At 42.2% G+C, this 13,505-nt stretch overlaps 1 protein-coding gene across 1 annotated transcript in view; it reads left to right on the top strand.

Moving 5' to 3' along the window:
• GRIN2B (glutamate ionotropic receptor NMDA type subunit 2B) overlaps positions 1-13,505 on the top strand; it is a 380,223-nt gene that overhangs the window by 271,163 nt on the left and 95,555 nt on the right. The window contains exon 4 of the mRNA XM_036909334.2: positions 4,414-4,528. Coding sequence (XP_036765229.2) covers positions 4,414-4,528 — 115 coding nt within the window. The remainder of the gene's footprint in view (positions 1-4,413; positions 4,529-13,505) is intronic.

Here is a 13,505-nt window from a genome sequence, read left to right as displayed (position 1 = left end):
GGCAGACCCCTTTCAGATGCCTCCCACACAGGACATACTGCTAACTCACTGCTTCAGGTATCAGTAATGGTGCAGTGGACGAACTCTGTCGTGGTCAAAGTCAGAGGCACCAGGGCTTTTTTACCTCCACTTGACCTCATTAAACCCATTGGAGTATGGCTTTGGCCATATAAAGCAAATGTATTGGCTCCGAGCCCATCCATGTTCTGAGGCTTTTTCTCAACAAGGAGTCAAGCAGGAAAGGAGATGGATTTTATTTTATGCAGTCTGTATTAGGGATCTACATAGTCCAGGGCATGACGTGTGACAGGAGAATGCTAAAATGTGCATCTGCAGCTCTGCAAAACTGACCACATTTCACTTGGTGATGTCACAAAACAAACACTGGACCAGAAATCGGAAGGCTTGCACTCCTGTCCTGATCTGGTCAGGTCACCTCGGAAAGCTGGGTAGCAACCTAGGACCTGTGTTCCCCTTTCTAAAATCAGAGTTCTCAATAGCTAATTTCTCAGCTGTCTTTGGTCCCAGCAGTCTGAGGTCCTGTGTAATATTAGAACTTTATGAGATGCATAATAGGTTTCTTATGGGTCAGCCTGCATCCCAGAGACAAATCAAGCAAATTTTGTATATACCAAACCTTGACGGAGCTTCCAGGGGGGTTAGAGGCATGGACAGAGCTTCTGAATTTGGCTGCCACTTGAATCTAGTTTTTCTGACTGTAATTTGAGGATGACATGTTTTGAGAGAAACAGAACAGCTGTGGCATCTCTTCATCTTAACTGTAGTTTACTCCTTTACCCTGGATATAACATAGGGAAGCTTTGAGGTTTTAATTAATATTCAAAATAGACAAAGTGCAGCCAGATTCAAAGGTAGTTGGATATTTGCACATCTTATCGGAAGTCCAGGTGATGAATATGACCATTTGGCCGAGTTTAGCCTCCCTATGTGGAATGCAGTCTCCATTCCTCCAATGTATTCCATTGATGATCAGATCTTAATAAAATGTAGTCACCACACTTCCACTCACTAGAGTCCCAAACGGGCAAGTTCCTTGCCTTTAGATACTCAAAACATGCTCGCATATTGTTTTTCTAATTTTTTCCTATTATATAACCTTTTACTGGTATCATAATTTCTTTGTATCATTTTCCTATCCACTATTTCATGTGATTATCACGACAGCCTTATCTGATAAGCTGGAGGTAGAATGGTATTTGCGTTTTAAAAAGGAAAAGCAGGCTCAGGTGCCGGAGTCACATGTCTAGATGTGACCGTACTCCCAATTATTTTTTCACACTTTTTTCATTGAATGGCGTGGTTTGTTCTGCTATCTCAAGGACATCCTTGGACAAGGTGGACATATTTGCAAGCTCCTCGCTAATAGCTAAATGTTGGCACATCAGAGGGAATTACTCAGAAACACACAATGTGAATGATTAATCTATATACTGCCAAAGGACATGAATGGTTAAAGGATACTTTGGAGAAGAAGATTTTCTATGTTATCTTAAAATTATCTATTAATATTTCTGATGAGTGTAAGATATGTGAGAAGTGCCTAGGTAGCATAAAATGAACCTGTAGAGCTGGAAGAGGCTGAACATCCCAGAAAGAGAAAAGTTTGTAAGGAAAATCAGAAGAATCTACAACAGGAATAACTAGAGAACTTTAACAGCAAGGAAATGTGATTTACTGTCTGGAAGTTTGAATTTCCCAATTTACACGCCCATTTCAATGCTGCCTCTTCAAAGGAGTCATCTTGAGAGGCTATATAGTTATTCCATTCATGGTGCTTATTAAATGAATTATTTTTGGAACTTCCTTTATAATTACTTTCTGAAATGAACACTTTTAAAAGTATATTCTTAATGGTGTTTTAGATAAACCCAGAGGACTATTCAGAGCCATGTCTGCTGAAAAGGAGGGTGCTTAAGCCCCTCCACCCTCCCTTCTTTCCTTCCATCTTACCTGGTCACTGTCCCTCCTTATCTTTCTCCCTTCCTCCCTGTCCTCACTTTCCTCTTCCTTCCTTCTCCTCCCTTTCTTTCTTCCACAAGAGAGATGAAATTAAATTTTTTTGCATGTCTCATAAACCTTCTCTGAAGACTTACAGACTTCTAAGCAGTGTTGTACTGTTATAGTAAGAACATGTTTTCCATGATAATTATGTTGGGTGCTGAAATTCTGGTTTGTTAGTTTAAAATATTTTGTTTTGTGTTTGTAATTATATTCATACCCTGGAATGAATGATATGGGCCTTTGGTTGGAGTGTTGAAGTTGTTGTAAACTCAAGGAGACCTGAATCCTGAATATTATCTTCTAACTCGTGATGGGTCTGAGCAGGTAGTACTGAGTGGACAGATGATGAGCAGGACAAAGAATAGAGGGGACTCTATGCAGAGCATTGCATTGGAGATGCTACACTACCAACTGGAAGTGTCCAGAGGAGTGGCCATGGAGATCAAGGGAGCAAACATGAGCCACGGTGTATGTACCACAATGACATGAAGGAACTGGGGACATGAGACCTGATGTTGCGTATGAGAATCAGTGGTATTGTGGAGAGGGCATGGGACTGGGAGTGAGGCTTAAAATGTTATTTGTATATAAATTACATAATTGAATAATCTAAATCTCCCATTTAGCTGGGCAAATTGGGCAAATGATTTGACATCTCTGTGCTTCAGTTTCCTAATCTGTAGAGTTTAAATTATAGAACTAAATGAGCTTAAGGTTTCTTCAAGAGTAAAATTTATTTCATAAGCTATACATGGTAAATGCCTGTAAATAGTTGAAGAGCTCTCACATGGAAGAAGGATTAGACTAAAACTGTCTAATATCTCAGGGGTTGCAGGGGAGCAGATTTCAGCTTTTAGTTAAAAAAAAAAACAGAACCTGCCCAACAGTGAGATGGCTGCCTTGAGGGTGGAGGAGGCAGTGATCAGCTCCCCCTCACTGGGAGTATTCAAGAAGAGAGGAGAGGGCCAGTGTCGTGACACTGTAGCTGGAAGTATGAACCGCAAGAAGTGGTGGGTTAGTCTCTTTCAGTTCTGAGACTCTAGGAATCCCTACTCTTTTGAGGTCTTCATTGTTCATGATTTCATCTGTGAAGTTACACATGACCAGGGAATGACAGGCAAAATCCCAGGCAGCTCTAGAAGTGAGAAGTGGCCCATGAGGGTTTGGTTCCTGATGCCTAGTTGTCTTTGTAATTGTGTGAAGGACATGCTTTCTACCAACCTTACTGCTTCATCTGAAGTTGCCTGGAAGAATCCAGGAAGAGTTTCACAGCTTCATGGAAGGAGACTTAAAAGAGGGACCTTTACTCTGCCTCCTGTTGTGTTTTTCTCCCCTTCAGTGTTTGGGAAACCATTGTGGGTTCCGTCTCCAAAGCTCTTCAGTGCCCTCATGATGCTCCTGTTGTTTCTTAGCAGACACATCTCACAGTGGCATCAGGCCCGGGGCTCCAGACTAGCATGTCATGTGAACAGACCTAATCATTATGGATTTCTTGGGCCATTATGGTAAAGCGACATTAATTACCATCGGCACAGTTGCACTAATGTGGTTGTAATGAACATGCCTGTGGGAATTCCCAGTGAGGGAACTCTTCATGGGATTGAAACGGCGAGCAGGGGAATGGAGTGAGCTGGCGGTGCAGGTGTTGAAGAGGACGGTCTCACTGGTCTGGCGCTGGTTATTCCCAGAGTCTCTGCTAACTTGTGTGCCTGAACCTAGAGCCCTCTGTGAAATGCCTCTGCCTCCAGTCCTCCTGCTCCCAGGATTTTCTGTTTATTATACACAGTGGAATAGTCCTAATTTATGGATGCATTTATGGAACCAGATCCCTGACTGCTGGATTCATCACACAACTTTTAGAATAATGGGCTGGGCAGGATCTTAGCAAGAGTTGGAAAGTATATGCATAGCTCTGGAGGCGAGAGACCCTAAGCTCCAGGATGCCATCTTTCTTAGCAGAAGGGTATCCTGGCACTCTTCCACTCTCTTCTTGTCTCTACCACCTCTGCCCTTTAATTCACATATTTTGAGTAATAATTGTAACCAGTTACCGAGGGTTTACCATGCACCAGGTTCTGTGGTATGATCTCATTTAAGCCTTACAAACCTAATAAAGTAGGTTTCTTTGTGATCAAAGTCATAGCTATTGACTAAACTCAAACCCAGTGCCCTTATTTAAAATTTTTGTGTCATCTTTTCATATTATTCCCATCATGTGAAAACATAGACAACTCTTGCATAATCAGATGGGAGCCTGAGCAATACCAGTTATCCCAGTGACATTTGTACATCTACATGTCTGTCCCCTTCCACCTTTCTGTCTTCCTACCTACCTTGTTCTTGACGTACCTTCTTCACACTTTTAACCATCCTTTTATTTTATCTTTACAGGTATCTGATCAATGTCACTTTTGAGGGGAGAAATCTGTCCTTCAGTGAAGATGGCTACCAGATGCACCCGAAACTGGTGATAATCCTTCTGAACAAGGAGAGGAAGTGGGAGAGGGTAGGACATGTCTTTGGCAATTCTCAAGCAAAGTAGAGGGGTAGGGATAGAAAATTGTGTGACGTTCTGAAGAAAAGTGGTCCCTCAGTTTCCATCTCTGAGCTGCGGCGCAGGAGAGCCGTATTTTGAGAATATAGGAGAAGCCATTTCTCCAACTTGTGCCTTCAATTTCTCGCTACTTTGGTTAATCAAGAGATAATTGTCCTTATGTATTACCATTTTTATTGGTTATGGTAATGTCTGAAGCATGACTTTTTTTGAATGGAGGAAGGTGCATGTACAACTTACGACAATTTGGTAAAGAAACTGGATCAGTGTGATTCTAAAGTCGTGTTGTACTCAGTATACTGGGGTGACCTCTGAAACCCAATTTACACTGTGACACAAGGCTCTTCTCAGGATCTCTCCCACTGCCAGCTGATCCCAGTGTCTGAATTTCTACCTCCAGAAATTAATTTCTGTGGTTGCCAGGCTGCCTAGGTTCAATTCCCAGCTGCTCTACTCACTAACTCATCTACTTAGGACCTTGGACAAATCTCTGAACACTGCCTCTGCTTCCTCATCTGTAAGATGAGAATAATAATAATAGTACGTTTAATAGGTTAAACGTCACAGAGTTGCTAAAAGGATTATATGTTAATGTGTGTAAAGGAAATAGGAATGTGCCTGGCACGTAGTAAGCGCTCACTATATATTCTCTTTGTTATTCCTGATTCCTGCTGAGATACAAATATTCCTGAGTGCGATGCCATCACTGGTGTTTCTCCAAGAATGTTCTGGAGAGGATTTGTCCCTTGAGATGCTTTGTTGGAAAAATGATTCTGTGGATAAATAAGATAGGGAGATGTAACCAATTTTGATTCTGGGAGATTCTCAGAACATACTAACATTTGAAAGTTCAGAGGTGTCTTATAAAAGAAACATCTTTAATTTGATCTGGCATCTCCCCAGATTGTTTTATCACAAGGCTCCGTTGCTCATGAAATTTGTGTTCTGTGAAATACTTTGGTAAGCAGTGATTTCAGACAATTTCTGCAGACTCCATGGGCCAGTTGGCTGAGAACAAGCTTCAAGATGTCAGCATGGCTCTGACTAGAATGGAAACCAAAGCTATGTAGTTCTAGAATGAATAGCCAGGAACAGAGGCCAGAGGTAAGCTTCTTGAAATCCAGTCTTGCCAGAGAGCCCTGGACAGAGAGTTATGTGACTGCTCACCTGTGAAACTGGGCATGTGTGGCTCAGGTGTTGGAGCCCAGGGCCTTATTCTTCAGAAACCACACCGTGTCATGGAGCTCCTCTGCTCAGGGCACTGCTGTAAGCTTACCCTGTGCCTGGAGTTTCTTGATTAAAGTTGCCCTCCCTCCACTGAGTTATCGTTCATTCAGGAATGGTTTTTCCCTGGGCTCCTGCCCTTCACCCCAATCAAGCTGCTTTTCACTGCTGCTCTAGAGACATCATAATTTAAGAAGTGTTCTGGGGCTGCATGTGTAACAGACACTTCTGTATATTTCCAGAAGATGAGTTATTAATAGCTGAGACTTCATATGTGGATCAGAAGACATCCAGCTGGGGTAGCTTTGATGCCATGGACTCCTGATCACTGTCTCAAGGGTGGGGCATCTCACAACTGCCCTTTCTTACAGAGACATCACTTGTTGACATTCATGCTGACTTCTCTTCCTTAAGCTGGAATCAGAGGCCTGTGATCTTCACCCCATTCCAAAACTAGACCCACTTCCCTGGGACCTGGATCCCTTCCTCAAGTCTACCTTTATGTACCTCTTGAGTTTATTCCTTTTTATATGACTCAAGAACCATGAGATAATGTTTTTAATGGGCCTCCTACCCTTGACACCTACCTTTATCCTTCTAGGTCAGCCCTGGACATGGCTGCGAGAATGAGCTTTCTATGGCACAAGAAAGAAATATATTCTTTCTCTGCCTGAAACGTGCTCAAAGCTTCTATGTCTTATAGTTTGGGTCCAAACTTTATCTAGTCTTGCATTAAGACTCTGGTCTACCTTCCCAGGCCTGCCTTTTCTTCCTCACCATTTCCCATCTCGTCACCAAGCTGCACTGGCCTTCTCTCTGTTGTAACAATGTGCTCCTGTACATCTTGCTCCCTATATAGCACGTCATGTTGTTTCCCTGTCCTGGAATGAATTTTCCAATCATACAAATCATAACTGTCCTTTGAAACTAAAATAAAATGTTGCTATCTCCCTCCCTGATCTTTGACTGAGATGTAATCCCTCAATCCCTTGTCCCCTTTAGCTATTGTCCATACCCCCATGGTAGCACTCATCACGTCTGCCTGTGTTTGAGCTGTGTGTACACATGCTTCTGGAAGGCAGAGGCTGTGTCTTTATATCACTGTGTCCTCACAGCAACCCGGGAGAGTGTGTTGCATAGAGCAGTTCAATTAATATGTGTCGAATGAGTGAGAACCATCGCATAATACAAGGGTCTAACATCTTTCATTAAGAATCCAAGTTAATGCTATTGCTCTTAATACAATAGCTGTTTTGGGGTGGGAAGGGAGGGAAAATCTGTATGTAGATCAAGTTTTCATAGATCATACTTTAAATGTACTAAGAGAACTTGCTGTTTAAAGAAATCCTGTGGTTACTCTTTGTAAAGCACTTTGGGAGGGGCTGGGATCATAGAGCGTTTTCATATTGACTTGGTTGAATCGGATTGTTGCTGAAGAGAAGTCTTTAGTGTTTACTGAATTCACATTGTCGGGCAGCTCCCTGCTCAGAAGCCCTTGTTAGGGTTCGGTGGCAGCCAGGAAGGGTGCAGAGCCAGGCACAGCTCCAGGGCATCTTTAGGGCACGTCTGGGATGTGGGGAAATTGTCCTGTGGGAAGTTGTGCCTTTTTTTCTACTGGACCTCTGGACCCCCCACCTTCTCAGGATTCCTAATACGACCCTACAGGTTCCCTGTGGCCCAGGGGAGATTTATGTCCTGGACTCCAGAGAGGCAGTCACCAGGGTGAGGGGTCTACAGTGAGGAGAAGGACGCTGGAAGGACAAGCAGGGAAGGAATCTGCCACTGGCGGAGACCTGGGCAAAGACACGGGACCCGCAGCTCCTGGTGGGCCCCTAGGGGGGTGGCCTGTTCTTTTCATGTTTCTGGGTCTTTCTTTCCTCATATCTAAACACATGGCAGAAAATTTAAAAGACTTCCAGGGTCCTTTCCAGTTCTAACTTCTCGATCACAAATTCACATTGTAAATAAGTAGGAACCTGGATCAGAAATGGGCTGAGAGCTGAAGCTGAGCTTAAGGACAGCAGCTCCGGGGAATGGGTCCCTCTTGAAATGTAGATAAATATCATCTCCTCAGAAGGCCTTCCTTGATCACTCAAGCTAAAGTGGCCACCGGTCACTCCGTCACGACAGTTGATTTTCAGTTATTATCTGCTGTTTTGTCTATTTGCCCAGATGCTTGTTTACTGCTTGTGTCTCCAGACCAGTACTCATGTTTCATGGGAGTGAGAACCTTGTTTACCTCTATGATCCTGACTCTTAGGAAGAATGCCCCGTTCAGAGTGACCACTTGAAAGGTGACTGTTCCCTAAGTGATGACTCAGTAAGAGTACTGGCCAGCCATTTCCTTCTCCCTGAAAATCTCCCACTTACACTGAACGGAACACAAGAGCAGGTACATTTTCCACCTTTGGAGAGGATGCTCTGAGGGCCAGCAAAGGCCTGGGGGCCCAGTCTCCTGTAGAGCATGCCCAGCAGTTGCCAGTAAGGAGCCTCTGGTTGAGGAAGATTCATTAAGATTGTGTGAATCATGTGATAGGATTTCACAATATTCCTTCAGGTTTTAAAAAGGAGTCTCAAAGCTACTGTATCATAAATTTGGCTCCTTCCAAAGGATGTGAAATCAAGGCAGTATCATCTATGGCTCTGAGCATGGTTTTGGAAATCAGGAAGACCTGAGTTCAATTCTGCATGTTGCCATTTATCAGCTATGTAAACTGAGCAAGGGTTTTACACAAGGCTGTTGTAAAGACTAAAAGAGACTTTAGGGTAGAACACCAGTTAATAATGACTGAAACATCATACCCAGAATTCAACAAATGTCAATCGGTGGTCCCCACCTCTTGTATCATTTTTCTTATGGTAATATTTGCACATGGTTGAATGGTACAAAAGAGAATCCAGTAAAAAGAATGTCCTCTTATCATCTATGATCCTTGGTCCCCCAGGCTCTTTCCCCAGAGCAATCATTGTTTCCAATGTCTTATCTATGATCTCTGAAAATACTTCAAGCACATACAAATTTTACACATCTACTCACCCACCTCTTAAAAAGACAAATAACACCTGCTCTTGGGAACCTTTAATAGGATCCTATATAAGTAGCCACTAAGGAGGCAGGGTTACTTGGGGGTTGTGAGCTACAATAGCAAAGTGATCTCTGGATTGGAAAGTATTCATGGCAAGTATATTTCTCTGGCATGTAGGAACATAAAGAAGAACATTTAAGAAGGAATACATGTGCACACACACATGCAGGCATAGTGTGGCATGTTGGTGAAAGACAAGGGCAAGGGATGGTGAAAAAAGAAGGGTGCAGAGCGGGCTCATTTGTAAGTCTCTCTAAGTGGGGGACAGCTGCATAAACTTGCATTAAAAATAGTCTGGCACAGAGAAGCAGTTCCAAAAAGCATTCAGGCTCCTGTCTTTATCAGAGCCTCTCATGATTTGCTTCATTGCTACTGCTCTCTGCTTCCATTTAATCGTTCCTAAAATGGGGATAATAAAAATGAAATGCAGTGGGAGTGTGTTCTGAGTAATGACTTCAAGAAATGATGATGGTGCATGTTCAGGCTGGAAGATGTAAACAGACCTTAAAGGGACTGTCTGGGGCAGAACTACAGGACGATGTGTGTGGTTTACACCTCTGCTTGTCTTTTCCCCGGAGAGACAAGAGGTACATTTTAAAAGCCCACTCCCTCTTCCCTGCCTCCACCTACCAGAAACTGTCCTTCCTTAGGTAGATTAAAACAGTCTTAATTTGTTTGGGTCATTCCTTGACCTCCCCAAGCCTGGTAGCATCTTAGTCTTATAAAACTAAGATAAGCCACAGTGAAAGAAGCGTTAGAGAGGAAAGTGCTCAGTGCGTGGTGCTGGCCAATCATAGTATTTATGAGTCAATATGTGGATCTGTGGGAGAGAGGAAGGGCAATCCCAGTGCTAGAAGGAAGACCTCCAAGGACTGTGGCAGCAACAATATACGAGGACAGAACGTCCCACCAGTACCTGGAGCCTGGGAGGAGACAGGCTAGGGGATGCCGTATGCCTCTGGTAACCTCATATCCCCCAGACAGCAACTCCAGCTGTGGACGCTGTGATACTAGCACTCAAAGACCAGAGTGATTGTATTCCAGAACAATCAACATGGTGATGATACAGCAGAGGTCGATCACTGCATGGCAGACACCTCCTGAAAGCTAATGAGTAAGTAAAAGCTCCTCCATCTCCTCACCTGTGTGCACACACACACTCAGACTCATGAACAAACTGACGGACTGCTCACATGCACAGGAACCCACCTGTTCAGTTTTCCACTCTATGCCTGTGCCCAGCACAGTGCATGACATTACTAAGTAGGTCAGTAAACATTTAGTGGCAGCCGGAACACACCCGTACCAACTGTATTCCACCTGCCAGCCTCAGAGGAGAGGCCAGGGCCTGCCCATGTGCTCCCCAACTCTCCAGGGGTTGTCTACGAAGGGGAAGCAGCTCCCCGTGCTGGGGGTGTCTGCTCTGAATCTCCTGATACCACCATTTGACGACGTGTAATTTTTACTGACTTTGAACTGAGCGCTAATATGCATCATTGGATTAAGGGATTAGAAAACAGGATCCTTGGAGATAGTCTGTGGGAATTGGGGTCATTAGGGGGAAGAGAAAAGGCAATGAGGCGATGATTCAACTCTCTTTAAATGTATGAATAATTATTGTACCAAGTGTTCAGATCAGCTGTTCACTTTCTCTTCTGAGACAGAACCAGAATAACTGGGCTTAAGATCTAGCGGAGGATTTATATTAGCTACAGGGAAAATTTCTTTTTTTTTAATTTTGGTATCATTAATATAAAATTACATGAGCAACATGTGGTTACTAGACTCCCCCCATCATCAAGTCCCCACCACATTCACCATTACAGTCACTGTCCATCAGAATAGTAAGACCCTATAGAGACACTACTTGTCCTCTCTGTGCTGTAATGCCCTCCCCATGCCCCCCCTTCATTATGTGTGCTAATCATAATGCCCCTTATTCCCCTTCTCCCTCCCTTCCCACCCACCCTCCCCAGTCCCTTTCCCTTTGGTAACTGTTAGTCCATTCTTGGGTTCTGTGAGTCTGCTGCTGTTTTGTTCCATCATTTTTTTCTTTGTTCTTATACTCCACAGATGAGTGAAATCATTTAATACTTGTCTTTCTCCACCTGGCTTATTTCACTGAGCATAATACCCTCTAGCTCCATCCATGTTGTTGCAAATGGTAGGATTTGTTTTTTTCTGATGGCTGATTAATATTCCATTGTGTATATATACCACATCTTCTTTATCCATTCATCTACTGATGGACACTTAGGTTGCTTCCATTTCTTGGCTATTGTAAATGGTGCCCTGATAAACATAGGGGTGCATCTGTGTTTTTGAAACAGGGCTCCTGCATTCTTAGGGTAAATTCCTAGGAGTGGAATTCCTGGGTCAAATGATATTTCTATTTTTAGTGTTTTGAGGAACATCCATACTGCTTTCCACAGTGGTTGAACTAATATACGTTCCCACCAACAGTGTAGGAGGGTTCCCCTTTCTCCGCATCCTCACCAACATTTGTTGTTTTTATTTTGGATGGTGGCCATCCTAACTTGTGTGAGGTGTTATCTCATTGTAGTTTTAATTTGCATTTCTCTGATGATTAGTGAGGTGGAGCATTTTTTCATGTGCCTGTTGGCCACCTGAATTTCTTCTTTGGAGAAGTGTCTGTTCAGATCCTCTGCCCATTTTTTAATTTGTTTATTTGTTTTTTGTTTGTTGAGGTGCATGAGCTCTTTGTATATTTTAGGTGTCAACCCCTTATCAGATATATCATTTATGAGTATATTCTCCCATACTGTAAGATGCCTTTTTGTTCTACTGATGGTGTCCTTTGCTGTACAGAAGCTTTTCAGCTTCATATAGTCCCACTTGTTGATTTTTGCTCTTGTTTCCCTTGCCCATGGAGATAACGTTCATGAAGATATTGCTCATGTTTATATTCAAGAGAGTTTTGCCTATGTTTTCTTATAAGAGTTTTATGGTTTCATGACTTACATTTAGTCTTTGACCCATTTCAAGTTTACTTTTGTGTATGGAGGTGGACAGTAATCCAGTTTCATTCTCTTACATGTAGCTGTCCAGTTTGGCCAACACCAGCTGTTGAAGAGGCTGTCATTTCCACATAGTACATCCATGGCTCCTTTATCGTATATTAATTGACCATATATGCTTGGGTTAATATCTGGACTTTCTATTCTGTTCCACTGGTCTGTGGATCTGTTCTTGTGCCAGTAGCAAATTGTCTTGAAGTTGGGAAGTGAGATCACCCCTGCTTTATCTTTCCTTCTCAGGATTGCTTTGGCTAATTGGGGTCTTTTGTGGTTCCATATGAATTTTAGAACTATTTGTTCCAGTTTGTTGAAGAATGCTGTCAGTATTTTGATAGGGATTGCATTGAATCTGTAGATTGCTTTAGGCAGGATGGCCATTTTGACGATATTAATTCTTTCTAGCCAAGAGCATGGAATGAGTTTCCATTTGTTAGTGTCTTCTTTAATTTCTCTTAAGAGTGTCTTGTAGTTTTCAGGGTATAGGTCTTTGACTTCCTTGGTTAGGTTTATTCCTAGGTATTTTATTCTTTTTGATGCAATTGTGAATGGAATTGTTTTCCTGATTTCTCTTTTCTGCTAGCTCATCATTAGTGCATAGGAATGCAACAGATTTCTGTGTATTAATTTTGTATCTTGCAACTTGGCTGAATTCAGATATTAGTTCTAGTAGCTTTGGAGTGGATTATTTAAGTTTTTTTTGGTACAATATCATGTCTTCTGCAAACAGTGACAGTTTGACTTCTTCCTTGCCAATCTGGATGCCCTTTATTTCTTTGTGTTGTCTGATTGCCATGGCTAGGACCTCCAGTAATATGGTGAATGGAAGTGGGGAGAGTGGCCATCCTTGTCTTGTTCCTGATCTTAAAGGAAAAGCTTTCAGCTTCTTGCTGTTAAGTATGATGTTGGCTGTGGGTTTGTCATATATGGCCTTTATTATGTTGAGGTACTTGATTTTTATATACATTTTGTTGAGAGTTTTTATCATTAATGGATGTTGAATTTTGTCAAATGTTTTTTCAGCATTTATGGAGATGATCATGTGGTTTTTGTCCTTCTTTTTGTTGATGTGGTGGATGATGTTGATAGATTTTCAAGTGTACCATCCTTGCATCCCTCAGATGAATCCCACTAGATTATGGTGTATGATCCTCTTGAAGTATTTTTGAATTCAGTTTGCTAATATTTTCTTGAGTATTTTTGCATCTATGTTCATCAGGGATATTGGTCTGTAGTTTTCCATTTTTGTGGTGTCTTTGCTTGGTTTTGGTATTAGAGTGATGCTGGCCTCATAGAATGAGATTGGAAGTATTCCCTCCTCTTCTATTTTTTGGAAAACTTTAAGGAGAATGGGTATTATTTCTTCTCTAAATGTCTGATAAAATTCAGCGGTGAACCCATCTGGTCCAGGGGTTTTCTTCTTGGATAGTTTTTTGATTACCAATTCAATTTCATTGCTAGTAATTGGTCTGTTTAGATTTTTTGTTTCTTTCTGGATTAGTCTTGGAAGGTTGTATTTTTCTAGAAAGTTGTCCATTTCTTCTAGGTTATCCAGTTTGTTAGCATATAGTTTTTCATAGTATT

This window comes from Manis pentadactyla, chromosome 14, assembly GCF_030020395.1.
Source record: "Manis pentadactyla isolate mManPen7 chromosome 14, mManPen7.hap1, whole genome shotgun sequence".
Taxonomy (NCBI): domain Eukaryota; kingdom Metazoa; phylum Chordata; class Mammalia; order Pholidota; family Manidae; genus Manis; species Manis pentadactyla.
Note: the sequence above shows the minus strand (reverse complement) of the source record. Positions and strands in the feature narration are given on the sequence as shown.